The sequence below is a fragment of the Miniopterus schreibersii genome (assembly GCF_964146895.1).
Source record: "Miniopterus schreibersii genome assembly, chromosome: 6".
Lineage (NCBI taxonomy): Eukaryota > Metazoa > Chordata > Mammalia > Chiroptera > Miniopteridae > Miniopterus > Miniopterus schreibersii.
In genome coordinates this window covers 70,610,177-70,633,126 of record NC_138107.1, presented here as the reverse complement: position 1 = coordinate 70,633,126, position 22,950 = coordinate 70,610,177, and the positions used below count along the sequence as shown (strand labels likewise).

General features: G+C 42.1%; 1 protein-coding gene across 1 annotated transcript in view; it reads left to right on the top strand.

Annotated features, from left to right (window-relative positions):
• Positions 1 to 1,818: 1,818 nt before the first annotated feature.
• Positions 1,819 to 22,950, top strand: part of MOXD1 (monooxygenase DBH like 1) — a gene marked incomplete at its 5' end in the record, with an annotated part of 69,401 nt that continues 48,269 nt past the window's right edge. Inside the window, 4 exons of the mRNA XM_081140580.1 lie at positions 1,819 to 2,109; positions 19,145 to 19,291; positions 20,960 to 21,124; positions 21,255 to 21,338. Coding sequence (XP_080996706.1) covers positions 1,819 to 2,109; positions 19,145 to 19,291; positions 20,960 to 21,124; positions 21,255 to 21,338 — 687 coding nt within the window. The remainder of the gene's footprint in view (positions 2,110 to 19,144; positions 19,292 to 20,959; positions 21,125 to 21,254; positions 21,339 to 22,950) is intronic.

The following is a 22,950-nucleotide window of genomic DNA, read 5'->3' as shown; positions in this document are numbered from 1 at the left end:
CTGTGTAGCACCCTCTTCATGGCTGGAGCCGCAGCAGTAGCCAAGCCCCTGGGATATGAAAACGCTCAGTTCCAAGGCTGTAGCTCTTAGGTGGCTGCAGTTGATGCGCTGTTCTAACGTCCGCCCAGTGGGCCCTGCGGTCGCTGGGAGCTCATACTCTCGATGCCTAAGTTCTTTGAAGGCTTCCCAGACTCTTATTTCTTCCCTTTTTCTGAGGTTTCAACATCACTCTACCCTGATGTTGGCCTACGGTCATTGGCTAAAACTGTGGACCCAAACCCCTCTCCCCTTGGGATGAGTCCCTTCCTACATAAACCCTGGAACTCCTGGTAAGCAGATCCACTTGGCGGTGGCCTTCCAGACGCTGTCAATGATGCCTGAATCTTCGGGAGAACACAGTTTGGACACATGCTGTTAATTTGGGGAAAGTTATGGGAAAAGAAATGGGCAGAGAAAACAGGAGCAAGAAAAAACAGGCTGCGACATGTCCTGGAGAGAAGTAGAGGTGGCTTGCGTGGAGCCTCTGGATCCAGGGTAAACAGTGCATACTTGTAGCACTCTTCTTACCCACATTTTTCACCCATCCTTCCACTTTGTATTGTTTGTATTTCTGGAAGCCTCCTTAGCACTGTTTTTTGAAACACGGCAGAGTATAAGTAAGCAAACAAGTAAGGAAGCTAATTTACAGTTGCCTCCTTGAGTAACTGGTCTTCTGAAGACAGGAGTGATATGGTCAAAGGTGGAGGCAAACACACTTTTTGATGAACACGGCTATGGCTGGAAAAGAGGGTTTCCAATTAAAATCTACCTGCCCCACGGCGCTTTAATCCTGACCTACTCTGCGGATGGCAAAAGTCGTTAGGAAGGATTGTCCCCTCAAAACCCACCAAACTGGGGCGGAAGGGCAGGGTGAGGGTGCCGAGTCCTGGAGTCAAGAGCAAGGCTTCCCCAGACCTGCGCCCCAGCAGGGAGCGGGTGCGGGGAAGGCGCTCGCGGTGCCCGCGCCCCGCACCGGCCGGGTCCTCGCCGGGCAGCGGCTCCGGAAAATCAACGGACGGATGGTCAACAGTTACCCTGGAAGGGACCTTCTCTCCCTCCCCCTCCATCAAACCCAGGATTATGCTTCCGCACCCCGACTCCTCCTCTCCTGGACTAGGCTAAACTTGCCCCCACCCACTCCCATTCTTCCCGCAGGGATCCAGCGGCCCCGCTCCCCTGCCAGTGCCCCCCGCCTCCCCAGGGCGGCCCCTCGCGGCCCCCCGCCTCCCCCAGGGCGGCCCCTCGCGGCCCCCCGCCTCCCCCAGGGCGGCCCCTCGCGGCCCCCCGCCTCCCCCAGGGCGGCCCCTCGCGGCCCCCCGCCTCCCCCAGGGCGGCCCCTCGCGGCCCCCCGCCTCCCCCAGGGCGCCCCCTCGCGGCCCCCCGCCTCCCCCAGGGCGGCCCCTCGCGGCCCCCCGCCTCCCCCAGGGCGCCCCCTCGCGGCCCCCCGCCTCCCCAGGGCGGCCCCTCCCGGCCCCCCGCCTCCCCCAGGGCGCCCCTCGCTTCCAACCCCAACGAATCCGGACCTCAGGGACCCAGTCGGGGGTTCGGGGCGGCGGGTGGCTCCGCGGGAAGCGCGAGAGGGGCGAGCGGTCCGGTCCCGGGTCCGACGGCGGGCGCGGGCGGGCGGTGCGGCCCCTCCCCGCGGGCGGCGGGCGCGGGCGGCGGGCGGAGGGGCGGTCCCAGGGTCGGCCCGCGCTCCGCCGCGCCCCTTGCGCCTGGTCCTGGCTCCGCCAGTGGGCGGCGGGAGCCCAGGTGCCTGCGGGGCAGGAGGCGCGGAGGATGTGCTGCTGGCTGCTGCTCCTGCTGTGGGCGCTGCGCCCGGGCGCGGGGGGCGCGGGGGGCGCGGGGGGCAGGGCGGCGCGGGGCGCGGGCGGCACCTTCCCGCACCGCGCCCTGCTGGACTCCGAGGGCAACTACTGGCTGAGCTGGGGCCCGCGGGACGACCGGCTCGCCTTCCGCCTCGAGGTGCGCACCGCCGGCTACGTGGGCTTCGGCTTCTCGCCCACCGGGGCCATGGCCTCGGCCGACATCGTCGTGGGCGGCGTGGCCCAGGGGCGGCCCTACCTGCAGGTGAGCGCGTCCCTCCGCGGAGCCCGTCCCGTCGCGTCCCGTCCGGTCCCGACCCCGCAGCCGGCGCGGGTGCAGGGCCCCCGGGGCCACCCACTGTGTCTCTGGCGAGGCTGGGCGCCGTCGCCCCGCGCAGCCCCGCACGCGCCCCGCGTGGCGGTCAGCTCGCGCACCCCCGGAGCGCGCGGTGCCCGCCGTCCAGCTCCCCGCGGTTTCGCCCCCGCGACTTTCCAGCCCCGCGCCCCGCGCCCCGCGCCCCGCGCCCCGCGCCGCAGACCTCCCCGTGCACACCTGCGGTGCTTCCCGGCCATTCCTGGATGGGAAAGGAGAGGGACCCCGGCTCTGGGCACCGAGCCGACTGCGCTCAGGCTTGGGGGGCAGAGAGTTTTGGGCACTTTGCTGCGCTGTGCCCAGGGCCGGGGTTCCAGAGAGAACTTCCCAAATCCCGGCTCCGTGGGGGCCCGGGGCGCGGGGCTGGCGCCAGCCGCCGCTCCAGAGGCGAAGGTAAGTCTCCAAGAATCTGCTGGGGTGTTTGCTGTGGTGAGAGACGCTTAGGAAGCCACGTTTAAAGATCTGCAAAACCTAGAGCCCCAGGCAAAGTCCCCTATTAAGCGGCGAAACTTTTCACTTCCTTTAATAGCTAGTGAGGCTAATTTGACAGCTGGTGATTTGTTTAGAAAGAGCCGAAGGAGAGACGTTGCCTGTCCATAGATGTTTTTAGGAATAGAAAGAAAAATCGTGAGATGACCAGAGTGGTTAGGTATTTAGGTTCTCTGGACATCTTTGTTTGTTTGATCTTGACCAACATTTGGACACTTTTCCAAGATGATGTAACAGCGTAGTGAATATACCCCGGTTGTTACTTATTAAAGCTTATCCAGAGATACTGGCCTTTGCTAAAAGTCTCTTGATGCAGATAAAAACTCCTAGTTGTTTCGGCATTGCGTTAGGCTTTGATGGTGTTCAAATCAATGCACCCCATAGATTTCAAAGTGCATTTCTCAGTAATTGTGTTCCTGGCATCTAAGTTTGATTTCTACAACGTTCTCACTGACACGCCATCAAATTTGAACCCGAATTCTGGCACTGAGCTACTCACTTTGGCCGGAAGTAAAGAAAATGACAGCAATTAAAACTTCAAAACCACCCTCTTCTCTAATTTCTTTCCATAAATTAATCCTTCCCTCCCAAACTGAGTACTCTACAGCTCCAATAAAATAAAGTTTTATGAGGATTACACTATGTCACACTCATTGATATATAAATTTTCTTCTTCTGCAGCATCTCAGACATTAAATTTGTAAACCACGAGGCTGACCCCAAACACAGGCCTCACTGGCTGAATAACTTAACTCTCTTGTGATACGAAGTAGACAATACCTTATATAAATGCCTATTTGATCCAAATCTTTTTGTTGATTTGTTTTTTAGGGTGCGGAGGGTAACATTCCCCGTAACTATCCTTGCATGTTTTGTTCAAGGGGACATGAGAAATCTTACTAAACTAATATCATAAAACAGGCTATACTATCAAAGATAACTTGACACTGTTTTTCCCAAAAGAGTAGCATTTCTAGAAAACCCACTCAGTTTGATACCAAATGAAAGGCCAAGAGTAGAATCCTGCTTCAACGTGCCATAATGGGCCCACCACAAGCGTAGGCTTGGTTAAACTAAAGAATGTTTTCACATTGCTGGTGGGTCTTTGTGAAGATTGCATAAGAATTAATTAAGTGCTATTTAGGTTGATTTTGAACCATAGAACTTTTCTTAAAGTAATTAGTGAATACATATCGCTTTGAGATAAACCTTAAATGGACCCTTTCCCAATATATTTAATAAGCAAGAAATAGGATTTTTCCCTCCATTTTTATTCCTAAGGAAACATTCTTATTTTTATGTATAAAGATAATCATTTCCTTATTGCCTGACATTCTTTACTATTTCATTTCCTTAAACATCCTAATCGTTTTGGGACATGTAAGTTAAAATAAAATTATGCTAACCAATTAAGTTCAAAGAAAATTTATTAAAAACCTCTAATAAAATTAAAGCTACTAAAGACTAAAAATACAAAGAAATGTATCAGTTCCAGCTTGTTTGTCTAAACTGGGTGATTCCATTTTCCAACAGTTGACATCGAATCTTCTACTTAGAAACTATTTGAGAGTCTTCATGCAGTCGTGTGATAAGGGTTATGCTCTGTAACTATACCCAAAAGTAAATAGTGTTCCTAATCATAGTATATGCGATTCCAGTAGTAGACTTTGGATCTTGTGTAATTTTACTTCCAGGGAAAACAAACTTTACGTGAAACAATGAAACAAAAGCATCGGCTTCAGGGGCATCTTTGCCTCTGCAGCAGCTACTGATAGTTGGAGTTGGCATCAGACTGTAGGATAACCTAAGCTGACATCCAGTCACCTCCCCTTGTGGCTTGTTATTTGATGTCATCCTTTCTTTCTTCTTTAAAGTATTTTTAAAATTGATTTTAGAGCGAGAGGAAGGGAGAGGGAGAGAGTGAGAAACATAGATGTAAGAGAGAAACATTGACCTGTTGCCTCCCTTATGTGCGCACCCCGACTGGAGATAGAACCCGCAACCTGGGTATGTGCCTGACCAGGAATCGAACCGGCAACCTTTTGGTGCATGGAGCAAACTCAGTCAACTGAGCCACACCAGTTGTGGCTTCTTAATTAAATTTTCCAGACTTGACTTTTAGATTCTTTTTGTTCTTTTACTCTTCTGAATTTTATTTTTCTGATTGTTTTAAACTCTTCAATGGGATATGAACTGCTGAATAACTATATAAGAATAAGTCCCAAACAACCAGCTAGAGAATTGTTGGCTAAATAGACATTACAAACCTAAGTGCCTGTAGAGGTCAGACAGCAAATGGGAAAGAGTGATGGGGCTTGAATGGAACAAGCAGGATGTATTGCAACAGAGGGTAGAAGGGATTGAAGAAATCAGAGTTTTTGCAAGTGAATTACTGTTATGTGTGAGTGCAAATAAAGTATTGCCAGATCTTCTGGTTTTGTTTCATTTGTTCTGTTTTTTGAGACAAGACAGAAATTTAGTTGTGTGTTTGTGCAGTAAAATCTGACTGCTAAATACTGGCCACAATTCAAATTTGTACAAAGCACCATGTAATGCTCATATACATACACGGTTTCAGTTCAGATAGATCCCGTGGACAACTTAATCTGGTACCAAAAGGAAAAAGCTAATATTAATAAAGAATCAGCCCCAATTAAGAGAATCCATGAATGGCAGAGAAGTGGGTTCCATTTCTTTCCAGGCCAGGTTTATTCTGTTCCAAGAACATTCTGTCTGATGTCAGAGGGGACCTTGCCTATTGTTTTGGTCATTTGTTGTTGTCTAACAAACCACCCCAAAATATAGTGGCTTAATCCAAGGATAGCACTTGTTTTGCACACAGATCTGCAATTTGAGCAGGGCTTAGTGGGACAGATCTCTGCCCCACTTAGTGTCCACTCCAGGTGAGTGGTTGGAATCACCTGAAGGCTTGCTGCGCTCGCTTGCTCAGCTGGCAGTTGATGTTGGCTGTTGTCTGGCGCCTCAGCTGGTACTGTGGTGGGAATGTGGCCTCTGCCTGTAGCTTCTGGGCTTCCTCACAGCAGAGTGGCTGGGTCCCAAGAGTGGAAACTCTGCAGGTTTTTCAACTTAGACTTTGAGTCATGAGTATGTCTTCTGCTGTAGTCACAGCCCCACAGGATTCAAGAGGGACCATCACATATTGTAGGGTGGTCACATGAGAGTGAAATACATTCATGTGACCATCTTTGGGGAAAGCATTCTACCACACCCATCCTTGCAGACTTGCCACCGTCCCCTTTTGAACTTTTGGATACCTGTCTACAAGTACCCACTCTCCTGACACTCAAGAATTGGAGGGAATGTTTCTTACTCACCTTCTCCCCCCCACTAATCCACTAATATAAGAAGTTAGCGAACAGTTGATAATTTCTCCATCGTCCTCCTGTTCCATACCCCCTCCACCCCTCTTCCTCCACCGCTCCCCCAGTGGGTTCTGAACTTCCACAACCCATATGTTTAAGGTTGCCAGTCACCCAGTGAGACTACCTCCAGAGGGCAGTGTGACATTTGCTCCTAGGTTGGTGGAATGAAAAAATTTAGTAAATCCCCTGAAGGGCAGTAGACTTACTCTCCCCAGAGAGGAGGCGTTGTGGGAATTTGCCCTGCCCTTTTTGTAACCCTGTGACCCTGTGTGGAGACATTTCCTGCAGTGGCGTATAACCAGGTACTATCCAGACGGGAAAGGAAAGAGAAGTGTGGGGAGGTGAAGCCTGTCTCAACGCTCTCTGTCAGATAAGTTGCTCTGGAGCGGCTCCCACTGGGGAAACGTTACTCCCGGGATGCTGCTGAGGTCACTTGCTACACTGTCTTTCACGGAATTGCCAGGGGTGGGAGTGGGGAGCAGCCCTTCCTTTGGCATTGGCTTTTGAAAACCTCGCTATTTTGTCTCAATGAATTAACTCTGCTCACTTCCCTGATGGATTGTGTCCTTTCCTTGTACTTTGCCCCCTTCTGACACAGAGCAGTCCCACCCCCACTGGAGCCACTTAGCAACTGCGAGTCCCCATTTGAGGCAAGTGATCCGGGCTGATGAATGCTCAGTTTGTGCGAGTTAGAGAAGAGGGCAGCATTGTGGGGTGTGCTGTTGAATTTGCACAGAAATTGATTCACTCTTCCTTTGGGGGTGTAAATCGCTAGTGAATGGAGGCAAAATATGTGTCATCATTTGTTACAGCCTTGCTTGTTGGCTGTCTCTTAAACTGAAGCCTTTCTGTGATGAGAAGTGAGTCTTCATTCAGCAGCAGGGTAATTGCTGCTGGGCTGCTTGCTGAGGAAGTGCTTGGAACTGATTCGAAATCTCAGAAAACAGTGAGCATTCTTTGTGGTTAACGATGTGCTGCTTTTAAGTGCCCCAGCCAACGCAACAAAGAAATGTTTGGGAAGCAAATTGAAAAGCTGTAGGGAAAGATGAGAGTGCAGCCCTCACTCGGCTGCGGGGGTGGGGGGCTTTGTTAAGAGATATTTATAAGTCTTTGGATGTTGCCCCCCCCCCCCCCAAGAACCAGATGACAAAGGAACTTCTCTGAGTTTCATGCTTTGTGCATTAGTAATGCGGACACATGGCCAGTGTAATGCTCAACACAGGGTGATAGTCTTCAGCGCATGGTTCTCCCTGGCAGAGCAGATGATTTCCGAATGCCAGCCTGAGGACACGGGCAGAGCCCAGAGCCAAGGGAACAATGCACCTGAATTGACCTGCAGAGTTCAGGGCTTCAGGCTACCAGTAGCAATTTTTGAGTTCTTGAAAGGAGAGGCAAGGTTCCACTTCAAAGAAAGTGAATGGCGGCTTATTGATTCATTATTTGTAATAGAGCCCTATTAAAATAAAGTTGCTGGCGAAAGGAACGAATTCATTATACATCATCATGTTTCTGGAAATGTTTGATCCATATGTTTTAAAAAAAACTGTGCATGCAGATGCCTCACAATGCTGTTTATTGTAACTTTAAAACAATAATGAATACAGAACTTTTAAAAAGAAAAATGTTTTTCCAGGAAGCTTCCTCCAAATCTACGTCTTTGTATCTTGTTAAAGTCTAGAGTAGACCAAAAAAAACCCCACAAAAAATAAACGACAAAAGCTACTCCTAAGGACAGCATACAGCACATTAGCAGAGAATTTTGTAAAATAATTTCAAATAGGTAATTTTTGTTAACTGTGAATTTGGGATTAAATATCCGAGTGCGACCCAAATAATGAGCAGACCAAATTTAGTTTACTATTGAGGTTTTATCCATCTAATGTAAGCAAATATTATGGGAAAAATCTTTAAACAGTTCTTGCTTTTACAAGTTAAATGTTGATGTTTTATATATTTACTTGCTGCCTCTTAAGAGCCCAGAGTTTGGTTGATTGAGGTTATATAAAAAGTTACCCTCAAATCTCCTAATTACCCCCCTCCCATTTAAAGGTGAGGAAACTGAGTTTGGGGTAGCAATTAAATAAACGGCCGTTGCTCCTCTGAGTTCCAGTTGGGTATCCTTTCTTCTCCTGCAAGCCAGCTGCAGCTTACAGAAAACATATCCCAGTTTTCTTCCTCAATAGTGAAAGAACATGTGTAATAAAAATACATTTTTAAACAGACTGATAAAATAAAATCACAGTATTTTTTACTACTTTTGTTTCACTATAAATATCATAGATATACATTTCTATGATACAATTTTTTATTCACTGAATTCTTAATATAACCAACCATATATTATGGTACGTCCTTAAAGTGTGTTATCTCGTAGTAATTCTCACAATAGCCCTCTGATGTCAGTGTCTTATTTTCCCCATTTTGTAGATGTATAATCCTGAGCCTCTGGGCCACACAGCTTGGGGATCATTTGTGACTTTTGCTATTTTAGTAAAGTTCTCCCCTATAGACAAAGAATGTTGGAATGTTCATTCATTTATTCACTCAATATTTACTGAAGGTTTATTGAACAGTTCTAGATGCTGGGGACATAGCATTGAGTGAGATAAAGTTACTGGTATTGTGGAGTTCATATTTTGGTGGGGGTTGGGGGTAAACAAATAAATAAATAAGAAAGTGGTAAGTGCTGTGCCAAGAATTAAAATAGGGTGATGTGATAAGGGCCTGTGTGACTATTTCAGATTATGATGCTTATAATCGAAACACGAAGGAAAATAAGTATCCCAAGTTTTAAGGCTGTTTTCAGGATGAACCACAGTGTTTACAATTCGAAGTGTTCTATACTGTGAAGAATATTATCTGGCAGGGGCATCAAAGAACTCAGTAGACCTTGAGTGTAGGAAACTGCCTACCTGGAGGGAATATAATTAATGCTTTTTTCAATGTGTCTGAACCGCATGAGCTGTCTTTTCTATTTCTGTGGCATTGTTACACAGATGTTTAGTAAGCTCAACTAGAGTCTTCCAAGCTTTGATCTAGAGACTTGGTGATTTTATAGAAGTTTCTTAATACTAGGTGTGAATGTTTTTCTCTTATACCCTGTGTTCTTTCTCATCTTCAGTAATCTTAGAGAGCTTAAGGATTTTAAGAAGCTAGACCAAGAAAACCACATGTGTCTGGGGAAGATTTCCATCTTTTAGGCAATTTTTGAACTAAAATTTTCAAATGTTGGCTACTTAGATAAAATTAAATTGCTACCTTTTTTTCCCCACCCTGACAAAGTTCATGCACTAAAACTCACTCATATAAAGAAACTCATGGTAGATAAAAGCATGTAGAAGCTTGGCCTCCTGATATTTTGGACACCTTTGGTCAAGGCTGAGATGGATTTATGCTGTGGCAGATTGCAATCTAGTGATGGGTAGGCAGAGCTAATAAAGAACTGAAAACTGGGAAAGATACTTCCTGTGTTAAATATTCTGAGATTTGTCTGCATATCAGAACCATTTGGGTGTCTTTTAAATTTTTTAATGTCCAGAAAAATCCCTTCTCTCCCCCGTACCAATTAAATCACAGTCTCTGGGGAGGAGACAGCACAGGCATTAATATATTTTTAAGTTTCCCTGGTGATTCTAATGTGCATACAAGTTCTGGAACTTCTGACCTTATGTGGTCAGGCTCTCTGATAGGAATAGGGTGATTCCTTTGTGGTTCACGTGGAGAAGCTTGGAAGATTCCAGGCGTAGACATGGGGGTGCAAAGCAAGGCTCCATACAAAGCAATTCGGAAGGATCATTTGATGTTTGAAACAAGGGCTAGCATTTGGTACTTAAGATTATTTTGTAAAAACAAAAATAAAGTCGTTGTTCCCCAGAATGGAAGCAGTAGTGAGATGAGTTTGATGAATCGATGGTAATTCTGCGTAAACGAGCAGCAGTGGAAGACTATGGGTAGCGAGGTATTTCAGAACGCGGGAACCAGCAACCTCCCCCCCCCCGGCCCTCCACTCTTCCCGCACGCCTGTTGTGAGTGGGCACTAGCTGCCGTTTTTCTACGCAACAGGAGTGTTTGCCCACACAGAGTCTAAAATATATGTTATATATGATGACAGGGCTCAGCGGGACATTAATGAAGGGATGTCCCGGACCATGCTCAGCCTGTATTTAAGCCAAGAAAAGGGTTCTGCTCCCAAATCTTCCATTGGAATTAACAATAACGAAATGGAGTCCCTTTGTGTTTGGAAAAATCCTCAAGCGTCTGCCCAGTGATGTAAACAGGAGCCTTGGCCTCCCGCCGCGTTCTCCAGGGTTCCTAAGGAGCGTGAAGTGCCCACAGCCCCGGGCGGGGGGCGAAGGCGGCGAGGCGGCAGGTGGGGAGCGCTGCTCACAGGCCGGCCCTGTGGGCGCTGCGGCTCTGCCCCGGCCCGGGAACAAGCCCATGGGCTTGGCAGGTCCCCAGGGAGCACCTGCTGGGTGGCGGCTGAGCAGCTCCCCGCAGGAAGCGTGGAAATCCCCGCGCGGCCGGCTGCGTGTTTGTTGTGTCTCCCTCGGCAAACCCCTTGACTTTTCCTTTGTGAAAGGGAGCCGTGGTAGCTAAGGCGTCGTTTTAACCTGACTCTCTTGCCCGTTTTACTTATTTATTAAAGTCTAGCTGGCATACAGTGTTAAGTTAGTGTCAGGTGTGGCGCGCAGTGACTCGGCTCTTACAAGCCTCACCGCGTGATCTCCAGAGGCCCAGGGGCCATCAGCTGCCAAGCAAAGGTATTGCGATAAAATTGACTGTATTCCCTGTGCTGTCCCAGTTATACAATAAGTAAGTCATGCGTGGGGCTTTTGTGAGGAATAAGTGAAACGAAATAAATGAAATATTGGCACACTGAAAGTACTCAGCAGATACAAGATATATCATAATGAATCAATCACTTAGTGAAATGTCGTCAGAAGATTACTTGGAGACAAATGTTCCAGCTTTTCAACGTGGGAAAAGGTGTCTGTTAAATGTATAGGTTGGGGATATTGATAGAAATTTTTGGGAAAATTTGAGGACAAACTTTAAGCAATTGGCTTGTGAATACTTTACAGTCCTTGATAACTAGAGACCAGCATGCCTTCAATAATCATGGATTATGCTAACAAGACTGCATTTTCTTTTGCATGTGATTTGCTGGGCCAGTAATTGGGGTATTAAATAAATGGTGCCTCTAATGATACAAGTAATTACCAGGGTTTCTCATGATGTCCTTGTAGAAGACGGACTAATAAAGTTGAATTAGTTACAATCATACATATTTAAGCATGCACACACAAAATATGTTGCTAACAAAGTGGCTACATTAGGTTTAAAACGGAAGGCTCAAAATATAGTAATCTATGAAAATAATAAAAGGAAACTAAAAGTTGAAAATTCAATGAGAAGACAAATAAAGACTTGGTTAAAAAATCAGTTGTATTTGCACAAAAAGGTGTAAAATTGAACTTACCTGGAATTCATATGAAAAATAGTATTAGTTTATTTTCAGCTCAGAAGACATGCTTACTAAACACACAGATGCAGTATTAGCCTATGAACTCTACTGTCGATATCAAGGGAAGTAATGTTGGTATAGTGCTCGGTACCCGGCTAATCGCACCAGAAGACATCTAGTCTAGATGCGGGGGGTGAACTGGAGACGCCTAAGAGGGGGCTTACAAGGATGGTTGAACTCTCTGGAAACTGGGTACCTGAGTAATGGGGAAAGGCTGGCAACGCTGTACCTGGAGAAAGAACAATTACAAAAAACATGAGGATTGTCTTTGAAAGAGTGGACAGTCTTCCTCAAGAAATATGGGTTAGATGCTACCTATCAGGCTCCAGAAAGGAGAAAAAGACCCAATTAATGTACAGTAAAGGGTATAAGATTTTAGCTTTCTATAAGAAAAACTTTTCTGACAATCGGAGGAATTAAACTTAAGTGATTTTACTCCGCATTCATACTTTTAGGTTATTCAAGAAGTTAGTAGAAGGGAAGACATTAGCAGCTATGAAACTGTCTTGTTTATTAACCCGCCCCCACTCTAGCTGGAGCCACTGGGCCGCTGTTTAACTGTCTTGGGGGCCACCACTCTTATTCCTTCTCATCTTTCACTACACTGTAGCCATAGCAGCACACACACATGTGTATATATATTTTTCATGTCGATCAGAATATGCCACTTGCTGCTTAAAGCTCAGATGACTTTTATATGAGCTTAGTATTTGAATTCCCTGTACTGACCTACAGGGTGTCACATCTGGGGCCTCATCTGATTGTTGTTCACCAAATTTACCGTCCTGAGCACTGGAGTTCAGCCACACTGGCTTTTATCTGCTTCATTAAACTGGATAAACCTACCCTCTTTTCAGGTGCTTTCCAGTAGCTGCTCTGTCTTCCTGGGATCTACTTCCTCCACGCTTTTTTTGTGGCTGGCTTCTACTTGTACTTTATTTCTCAGAGTTAGTATCATTGCCTTGGCAGTGACTTTTCTGATCACTCATCCGAAAGGCTCTCCACTTCCTCTCTATAATCCCTGTTTTATTTTCCTAGAAGTACTTAATATCTAAACATTTTTTGTTCTATTGTTATTTAAATTTTAAAAAGTGATTGCACCCTCTCCCAACTAAACTAGAAGTTTTATTATAGTAGGGACTTTGTCGACTATCCTGTACAGTCATATGCCTTCAGCCTTACAAAAGGGGCTGAGGAATAGTAGTCACACAATAAAATATGTGTTGCAAGAAAGAAGAGGAGAGAGAGGGAGGAAGGGAGAAAGGAGCTTTCTTCTCAAAGTTTATTCCTTGCATAAACTGGTCATAGACAGTTAAGAGACGTCATCTAAAATTTTTAAAAAATTAAGATGATGGGATAGGATGAAGGTAAAATAATAGCTTATTTCAGTGGTAAAGTCTGAAGTTGCTTTTTTTCACTGGAGTTTATTAAAGAGTAAAAATTTTAATTTTACAGTGTATTTCTGCTGTTTCCATAATTATAGTAAAGTATTAATTGCAATAAAATTAAGATGCTATGATTGTCTGTGGGGGAAATCAAGGATGTGTATTTCATAAGGTGGCACTCACAGAACAAACAGATTGCTCAGGTGGACCCCTGCATGGAACGCAAGCTAACAGTGTCATATTTTGGCATTCTGGTAGCTATTTAACTGATCCGTTCTTATATCTAGAGTTTCAGTTTTATCTGAAGTGGTTTTTAGAAGGCAGGCCCCTTCTGCTTTGACATTTTGTTCAAATTTCTAAGATTAGTGAAGAAATAACTTATTAAAATCAGCTTATCTTGAAATTCTGAAGATTCTGTTTATATAGTTTCTTTATAGTTTTATGATTTTTTTAGAATCAAAGATTCCCTTTAAGACAAAAATATTTATTATTTTGCTATCAGTATTATTTAAGCACCATAGCGCTTACTATAGAAATTGATATTACAAACAAATGTTTGAAGGAACAAGGCTTTTGAGAGGCAGAAAAAGAAAAGTACAAGCACCTGTTGAAGAAAATGATGACAGATGGCAACATTTTCCTCAAGATCTCCCCGCAGCTGTGCTTACATTCAGCTCTGCAGGCTGACGGGAGTTTATTCATATATTTTATTACACCATCGAGTTTTCACTTTATCCTGTTTAACACAGCACCAGTCAAAGCTCCCTTCTGTTACAGAGATTTTATTCAAGAGAGAAAAAAAGGCTGACAATGAGTGAGAACTAATTGAACATCTGTGTAATCGTGTTTTTTAGCAAGAGGTCACAGCGATCTTTAGAATATAAAAGCTAGCTTTTGGGGGATGTTACGTTAGTTGGAAAGTGGCAGCCAGTACTAGCCCCTCATGCTTAATGATAAATGCCGACTTCTGCTAATGCTGACTTTACTGTTGCCACACAGCATTTTGAAACCTTAATGATACATTTCATCATTTTTTCAAAGTATAAAGTGTTCAAAAGAAAAAATATCCCACGAGAACATGTTTCAGGAGTAATATTTTTTATGACGCTACTGTAGCCGAACTTTATTGCTGGAGTCTATTAACTCAGGCTTTCAAGGGTAATAGGTAATATTTTTATCTTTAAAAAAATATAAACGATTATTTAGCTTGTTTATACTTTTTAATTAATGTGATAATCCACAATAAAAACAAAAATATCTCAGTGACAATTCATATTGAAGCTGATCTTAATGTAGATATTTATGTTAGAATGATTGACATCCACATAAAAGCCATTGATCTAGGGTAACATTACTTCACATTCCACTTTACAAAACATTACAACTGAATAAGTACAAAGAAGATAGCTTCTGCGTATCAGCTTTTATATTTACATAATTAAAGCATCTACATACTTTTATTCTTAAACTCTTACAGAACCTCTACAGGGTCACGACTCCTGGAATCCTCCTCAGTGCTCTTGCCTTCATAAAGTCCATTTTTAATGACACTTAATTGGAGCCTACTTTTATTTATCAGTATTTTATGTGATATTTATAAAATATATAACATTTAATACACATATCATGCAATTATATTTTTATAATGCCTTACTGTCCCATGACAATGAGAGTGCACTGAGATCAAATTCTGATTTTTATTTTAAAAGCCCTGGAGTATCAGGCACTGTAGGAAGGTAGGGGAGGAATGGCCTTCACCATGGATTTCCAGGAGAGCTGCCTCTGGGTCCACTTGCTAAATGGGACTGGAAGCAGGAGTGAGGGACGCCTTTCGGTTCTAATTCTAAAGGTGAAAATCAGTAAAAATGATCTGGGAAATTTCCTTAAATATCTTTTAAGTACTACGGTATGGTCTCATGAATATAAATTTATAGGCGATGTTAGCGATATTCGAACTCTTACTTGGCTGATGTTTTACTGTCAGTTTCATTCTCTATTCCCCTCCCCCCCAGAGGATGATAGTTACAAAATAACTATTCCATTTAATGATTTAATTGAATAACTTTATCCCTTTGTCACACTGTCGGAAACTCTTAAACTCACTGAACGTACTTTCCGAGGTTTAGTCTGTCTGCAGGAAGGATTTTTCAGATTGACAGGTCTTTGAACGACTTGTTTTCTTTCCCTCACTTCTCCCTTCTTCCCCTCCCTCCTCCTTCTCGCCCTCCAAGCAATAATAGTCGAAGGATAGGAAATCTGGGACCTGACTTTTTGGGGGGCCTTTTTCTCTTCTCTTGCCTCACTTAATTGTTCTTCTAAGGTTTGCCAATGTACCATTTTTTATTGTATAATATTGACATCATTAAGATTGTGTTTGATTATAGACCATGTATTTTATTACTGTAGGGCAAAGGAAGAAAAAAGGCACTGCTGAGGGACATCCTGCTCCCACCAAAGTTAAACTATTCCTATACCACAAAGATGTGAATATTGGAAGAAGGTGCTTGGGTTCTTATTTTTTATTTTCATTTAGATTTAGCAAAGGAAAGGCAGGATGTACTCTTTAAAATTACACACATTTAATGAGCCTCTGCTCTGTGCAAGTCACTCTATTAGGCATTGACAATATGAATTAACATTAGAAAATATTCTAAAACCTGGTTTCTTTCTCTCAGATGATTTTTTTCTTGCCTTTGAAATAGGTGGGGAGGGCCCTTCTCTTGTAAAAGGATCTCAAAGAGCGTTTGCATGCATAAACTTTTTTTCCTAAATGCTGATGTCAGTTTCATAAGATTCATATCCATTTAGGGGCTAAAAGGTTATAACAACATCCCCAGAGTTCGGTGCCAGATGTGTTTGCATGGCCGATCATACATACCCAAACTCATCCTAGCATCTGGTTAAACACATTCCATCTTAGATCTTAACCTTTTGTAAATATAATTGAGAGCAAGTGAGAAAATAATCTGTTACCTCCCCCTTTTTGTTCTATTTACAATGTAAACAACTATTCTAAAGTTACAAATTAATAACTGGATTAACAAGATTAGGTGTGTATTTCTAGGCAGCTATCAGGTGGTTGGGAAGATAATGCGGTGTCTAGAATATGTTGCGTGCTACACGGGAATGCAGGTAGAAGAACACGGATTCAGAGAGGGAGTGATCACTGCCATCGGAATGATCAAAGAAGACTTTCTGGAGAAGATGAAGTCGTGAGTCTGGAAGAGAAGGAAGTGCTTTAATGGATGGAGCTGGTGGGGAGGATATCTCTGTGGGGTCAGGAGAGCAGGGGAGATAGAACAATGTGATCAAAAGCAAAGAGCTAGAAAAAGGCAGAATATTTAAGGGCAATAATAAATAGATAAGAGAGGTCATGTGGTAAGATGAATGATAGACATCCTGGGAAATCAGATTAGGCTGAATTTTAGAGAAACTTGAATCTAAATTATAGATTCAAGTACTGTATACTGTTCAATTAAATGTATTAGCACAGAGTGATTTTGAAGGAAGAGCTTGACACAAATATGTAGGTGGTAGAGTGAACTGAGATAGGAGACGTTGTGATGGAGTAGAAGCAAAAGGCTGGTTATTTTTTCAAAGGAAGACATGATGGGAGCAGGGGCTATCTGTGGAGTTGTGAGTGATAGAGGAAGAAGTTAGAGAAGACTGTGGTTTTGAATTTGGGTGGCTGGGAGAACGGCAGTGTAAGTAAAGAAAATCAAGAACTCTAGTCTTACAGATTGCAGGTGAATATAATTTCGGATACATTGCATTTGAGATGACAATAAGACTTCCAAGTGCAGGTATCCAATAGACTTTTGGATATGTGATACTGAATAAAGGTGACAATTGGAAACTCTTGGAGTAGATGAGATTCCCAAAGGAAGAAGTATGAAAACAGAGCATTATAATGTCAAAAAGAGAACTTTGATGTTCATGTTAGGGGCTGAGAATGACAGAGACTGACTCTCAGAGGTGGACAGTCAACAGTAGAGGCTTCTCAAAGTTGTTTGAGGCTTGCTTTGTTCCCAGGACCGACTTGTTCCCAGATTTAGAGGGAAAGAATTTAGTGTTTCATCATTAAGTATGATGTTAGCTATAAGGTGTTTACAGATGCCCTTTCTAAGTTTAAGGCAATACCCTTCTATTGTTAGTTTATGGAGAGATTTTACCGTGGATGAATGTTTCATGGTTTTTCTGCTTTTATCAAAATGATCAGATGGTGGTTGTTTTTTAGACTTTTGATACAATTAATTGCATTGATTAATTTTCTCACGTTGAACCAACTTTGTGTGCTTATGATATATTATCCTTTTTTTTATGTCATTGGGTTCTTTTTGCTAATATATATTTTTAAGAAAGTTTGCTTGTAGGCCCATGAGAAATAGTGACCTATAAATTTTCTTGTAATGTCTTTGATTTGGTATCAGGGTAATGCTTGCATCAAAAAATGAGTTGGGAAGTGCCATTTCCTTATTTATTACCTAGAAGAGTTTGTGAAGGATTGATATTACCTCTTCCTTAAATATTTGGTAAAATCCCAAGTAAAAGCACTTTGGCTTAGAATTTTCTTTGTAGGTAGGTTATAGCCCATGAGTAGATTATAGGGCTATTTAGAGTATCTGTTTTCCTAAGTTGCTGGTTTGTGTCTTTTGTGGAGTTTGCCTGTTTCTTATCTAAATTATCCAAGTTTTATGCATCAAGGTGTGCATAATACTATTAACCTTTTGGTGTCTGTAGGATCTGTTTTAATATTTCTTTTTACTTCATCTACATCTTTTTGTTTTCTACTTATCCCATCTGCTCTTTGTTTTCATTTTCTCTTTTTAGGCTTTCTTTTAAATTGACTATGTTTTATGATTTCATAAAGTAAATATTATTTAGGGTAGAAAAAAGGCAGGATGTGAACTCTCATGGATTATAACTGAAATTCTCTCAACAAAGCAAGACATATGATCATAAACCGAGGGTGGGGAAATGTTGGCATCTTGTGCAGAGAAGGCTTAGGATATTCGTCTTGGGAGGTCTCCTGAGAAAACAGCAAAAGAGTAACATGGATTTCCAAGCATTATTAAGGGCCCAGCCGAAGTAGACATGTAACTAATAATACTATTTAGATAGCTAATCTGAAGGTATGTTTCCAAATAGGGCTTAAATATTGAAAAATGGGGGGGAATGTAATGGAATGTTTTGAATTTCAATTTTAGTCTTAATCAAATCCATTCATGTTTTCCCTTATGAAGGTTGAAGATATCAGCTCTTTTAGACAATCACATTTTTCCAGGAGTCAGAACCTCAACATAATTGGCAGCCGTCTTTTCTACACATTGAACACTCAGTTTACACAGGGCACATGAACTCGAGGATTTAAGTGAAACCTGAGTGACGTTTCTCCCATTTTCTTAGCCAAGTTATCTGAAAAGCCAGGAAAAGTAGAATAACTGGAAGGAATTGGTATTGGTGAATGGAAATAGAATAAATGGAAAATTGGCAAGCTAGCTGGATATTTTGAGGGACTAATGGTTTTAGAAACATGTTTGTAAGACTAGGATAATTATTCTACTCTTTGAACTGATGGCATTTTGTACTATGTTCTTTTTGTTTGCAAAAACCGTGATTGCTTGATTCATGTAATGAAATGTGAGCTTCGTGTAAAGGCACAGTTCATTTATCTAAATTCCTTGTTGTCCATAGGCACTGTTATTTCATTTCCATATTGAAAATCTATGTAATAAAAAGTGGGAAAATCACAGTTTCACGGGAATTTTTCATTCGAATTGCTTTTATAAACTAGTTATTGCACTTTCACAGTTCCTCTTTTGATTTGCATGATCAATGAAAGTACTACAGTGACCTCAAATGCTCCATCTCTCCTGACACTATGGTATTATCCATCCACACCGCCTTTTCCTGAAGGGCCAGGAGTTCAAGATGGGCCAGTTTCCTAGGGAATTGATTCCCCAGTTGGGATCTTCCAGCCCTTAGAAATTTTCAGGACTTAAAAAATGATTACAGTTACAGGGTTTTGTAATAAACAAACCCAGGATCAGTTGTTGTTGTTTTTCAGGTCCTATGAGTGGTCTTAATCTAAATTCGTTCTTTCTGAATTTAGGATATCCTGATTTTCTTTCCCGTATTTTCCACAGGACTATTTTACAAATGAAAATAGGGAGTTGATAAAGGATGTTCAGCAAGATTATCACCTAGAATACGCCATGGAAAACAGCACGCACACAGTGATCGAATTTACCAGAAAACTGCACACGTGCGACATAAATGACAAGACCATAACGGTGAGGAGCCTCCGAGGGAATGCATGCATGAAGAAATGTCCCGTTACAGCTGAGAAACCCTTTACGAAATAAAAGGAGCGAGTTATTTTAAAATAACCTTTGATAGCAAGGTCGCACAGTCTTTGGCAGAATGTTCTTGAATTCTCTTTATAAGCCACACAAAAAATCTAAGCCTATAAATATCAATAAAGGCAACTTTTGTGTGAATCTAAAATTTTGAAGAGCTGTTTAAAGTGTGTATGATTTGACTTAGAAGAGATTTTTGGTTTCTTCTCTATACTGTTTGAAAATACACGATAAAGATCGAAAGAAATGTGTACAGGACAGAGAAGTATGACACTGAATATAATTCATCTGATTTGTAACTGATTCATTTTAGTAAACTCCTAAAATCAAGATGAATAGTAAACTGATTAAAATTGCCCATCAGCATATTATACAAGATTTCTTATTGTCAGACCTCATGCGAAAAGTAATACCTTTATACATATGCAAATTAAATATTTAGAGACTACATAATTTATGTGGTACTTTGGAAGTTTCCACAAACTTCTTAGATCAATTTCACTTTGTATGAACCAATAAAATTATCTCTTTTATTTGGTAAATCAAAGCCTTGAAAATAGGAATGTAAAAATCTGAAACTGTTTTGATTAATATTCAGCTTAAAGAGTAAAAAAAGAAGAAAAAACACATGCAAAGACATGGATCACTTTTTATGTAATATATAGTGCGATTATAGTTTAATTAGAATAATAATTATAGTCATTTGACTTATTAAGAAAGAATATAGCTTTTAAAATAAATAGCTTTTTGCTGTATTATTATTTTTCAAAATTCTTATTACAAAGATCTGGCAAAGATACCTTTATCTGTGGGAAGACTGAATAATTTCTTTATACCCCAGCAAGCCCTCCCCCCTGCTCCACCACTTTCTGGGCAATCTCTCTTGGTTGCTGAATGGAAACCAATTTCATATAACAGTACATCTCCTAGTCGGGATACAGCAGTTCGTCTGATCTGTAACTGATTCATCTCAGTGAACTCCTAAAATCAAGATGAATAGCAGAATGATTCCTTAGAAAGTCCTAGGAGTCATAAAATGACTATTAGATAAATTCAAGGTTAACAAACAAACCGAGAATCAGAAGTTCCTCCTGTATTTGCATTTTGGTCAATTCATACAAGTAACTGGGCTAATGCCTGTGAAAGTAAAAACTCTGCCCTGGAAAGTAATTTTAATTTTCATTCTATTTATTTATTTTCCCTAAAATGTCCATAGCATTAAAACAGGTTTCAACTTCCCCAAATCCCTGCCACTTAACAAGAATATTTGCTTGGTAACTACCAGTTGCTGGTTTGGAGATTTAGCATGACGAGGATTTGCTGTTTCTCGTGCATGAAGCACACCTGCTGGTCACTTGTCCTTCGCTCTGTTTGGAATACATAACCTTGCCTGCAGAGAGACAACTTCTCACCCCACCCCAGAGCTTGTCTATTCGGACACTTAATGGCTGAATCACATTTACACAATTAATGTTAGAGAATTCCAAATGTTATCACTCCCTTTTCTTCTTTATCTTGCTTTAAATAGAGTTCTTTAAGCTTAACTCAGTGGTGGGGGAAGCGCTGTCCCGACACATAATCATGCCCATGTCTGGTCACCAGGAGAGCACTGTGAAGGTGATCTGGGCCTATCACCACGAAGATGTGGGAGCAGATGGTCCCAAGTACCACAACTCTAATCGTGGCACCAAGAGTCTGAGGCTGTTGAATCCTGAGAAAACCAATGTGTCTGTAGCTGTACCGTACTTTAACCTGGTAAATCAGAACGTAAGTTTCTTTGGTTTTTATGCCTATAAGAGTGGGTTTATTGAAAGTGTGTAAGAGTTATTACTTGTTGTGCTTGTTGCTTGTCAAGAGAATGTGACTTTGTGTTCTCTTTCCCTTTTTATTAAGACAGGTCCCCATCCCAAATAAAGGTACAACATATTGGTGCCAAATGTTTAAGATTCCTGTGTTCCAGGAAAAGCATCATGTAATAAAGGTATGCGACTCACTCACAGGCTAAACTTAATTTGTATGCGTGGAAGAGAAACTGTTGTTCTCAAAATGAAAATGATAAAAAATATATAGAAATGAGTTTCCATTTGATGAAAGTTATTTAGAAAACAAAGAACTGGCTTACCTGATACACACACTGTCTTAAGAGTCGCTGAATTTAGGGAGAAAGCTTGGATTGTAGCTAGTCTTTTGGATTTTTGTCTCCTAATTTTACATGTTAAAGGTAAACTTTTGGGGTGCATTTGAACACCTCCAGCTACTTCTCAGAGAACACTTCTGGAATTGGAATTGTTGGAATTGCAATTTTAAAAATATGTTTATATATTGATAAATTATATCCACGAAGGTTACATCCCCCACCAAAATTGTTTGAGAGAATTTGCTTCATTGAAAATATGGAATATTGTCATAAAAATAATAGTTACAGTATTTTGGAAACTAGGAAAACAAGAAAATTAGTGAATTTCTACAGAATTTTAAAAATACAGAATTGTGTAGTAATTAAGCCCAGTTTGCCTGTGGCATATAATTCCCTCCCACTCCTTCAGGGATAGGCCTCCCAAAACTTTTGCCTCCAGTTGGTGAATGAACAAGTATTTTAAATCAGAGGTCCTTGGCTCTGTGCTAGGAATTGTTCGGCGGTTCTGTGGTGGCTGAAGATTTCCATGGTCTCAACCTACAGTGAGATTGTAGGAGTCAAGACCAAGACACAGGCAAGAATAAGATAGAATTAAATAGTGCATGTTAAATACGGTAAACATTTGTGAGGCCAGACATTGCCAACTTTTTGTCAGCCCTCAGACTGGGTAATAAGCAGTGTGGATGTGAGGAAGGAGCAAACTTGTGGGTTCTGGACTCCAGAGGAAAACATGTGGGTTCGATTCGCAGGTCGACTCTTTAATTAACTGTGTGTCTCAGGTAAGTCGCCCTGGGGTAACGAACGCTCTCTGTAGGCCCTGATTTCCTCATCTGTAAAAGGTGGTCAATCATAACACTTGCCCTACCAACCTCAAAGCATTTTGGCAGAGATGGAAACACTGAGTACACTCTGTGAAGCCACTTAGATTTGTTCATTTCTAATATATTGGTCCTGTGGCACATGCCTGCTTTCCATTTAAAGAATGATTCATAACTACTTAGAGAGGCAACAGAAACAGGTTGAGAAATGTTTATTGAATTAGTAAGTTGTCCTAAATATTTGTGGAATATTTTTGCAATCAGAAGACACTGTCAGTATTGGAGTGCAGATGAGTCACTTAACCTCTGCGGTGTAATTTTCTATTTTTTACATGTAAAGGGGAATGCAAATTCCAGCGTCACATACTAATACAGTGCCTAAGTTCTTTCCTGGTGCTTCCTTGGCATCAGAAAGACTTTTCCTTGAAGTCTTTCTTAGAAAAGAGAATGTTATAGTTAATATATACTGTGAGTCATATGTTACTGTGTCATTTGCAGTAAGTTTAATTGGAACCTGGCTTAATGGACATGTATAAAACCGTAGGCTCAAAAATAAAAACAAATGTCTCACAAAATAGGTCCTTCGTTCATTTTTTTCAGCAAATGTTAATTGATGGGATGCAAACTCCTTAATCATT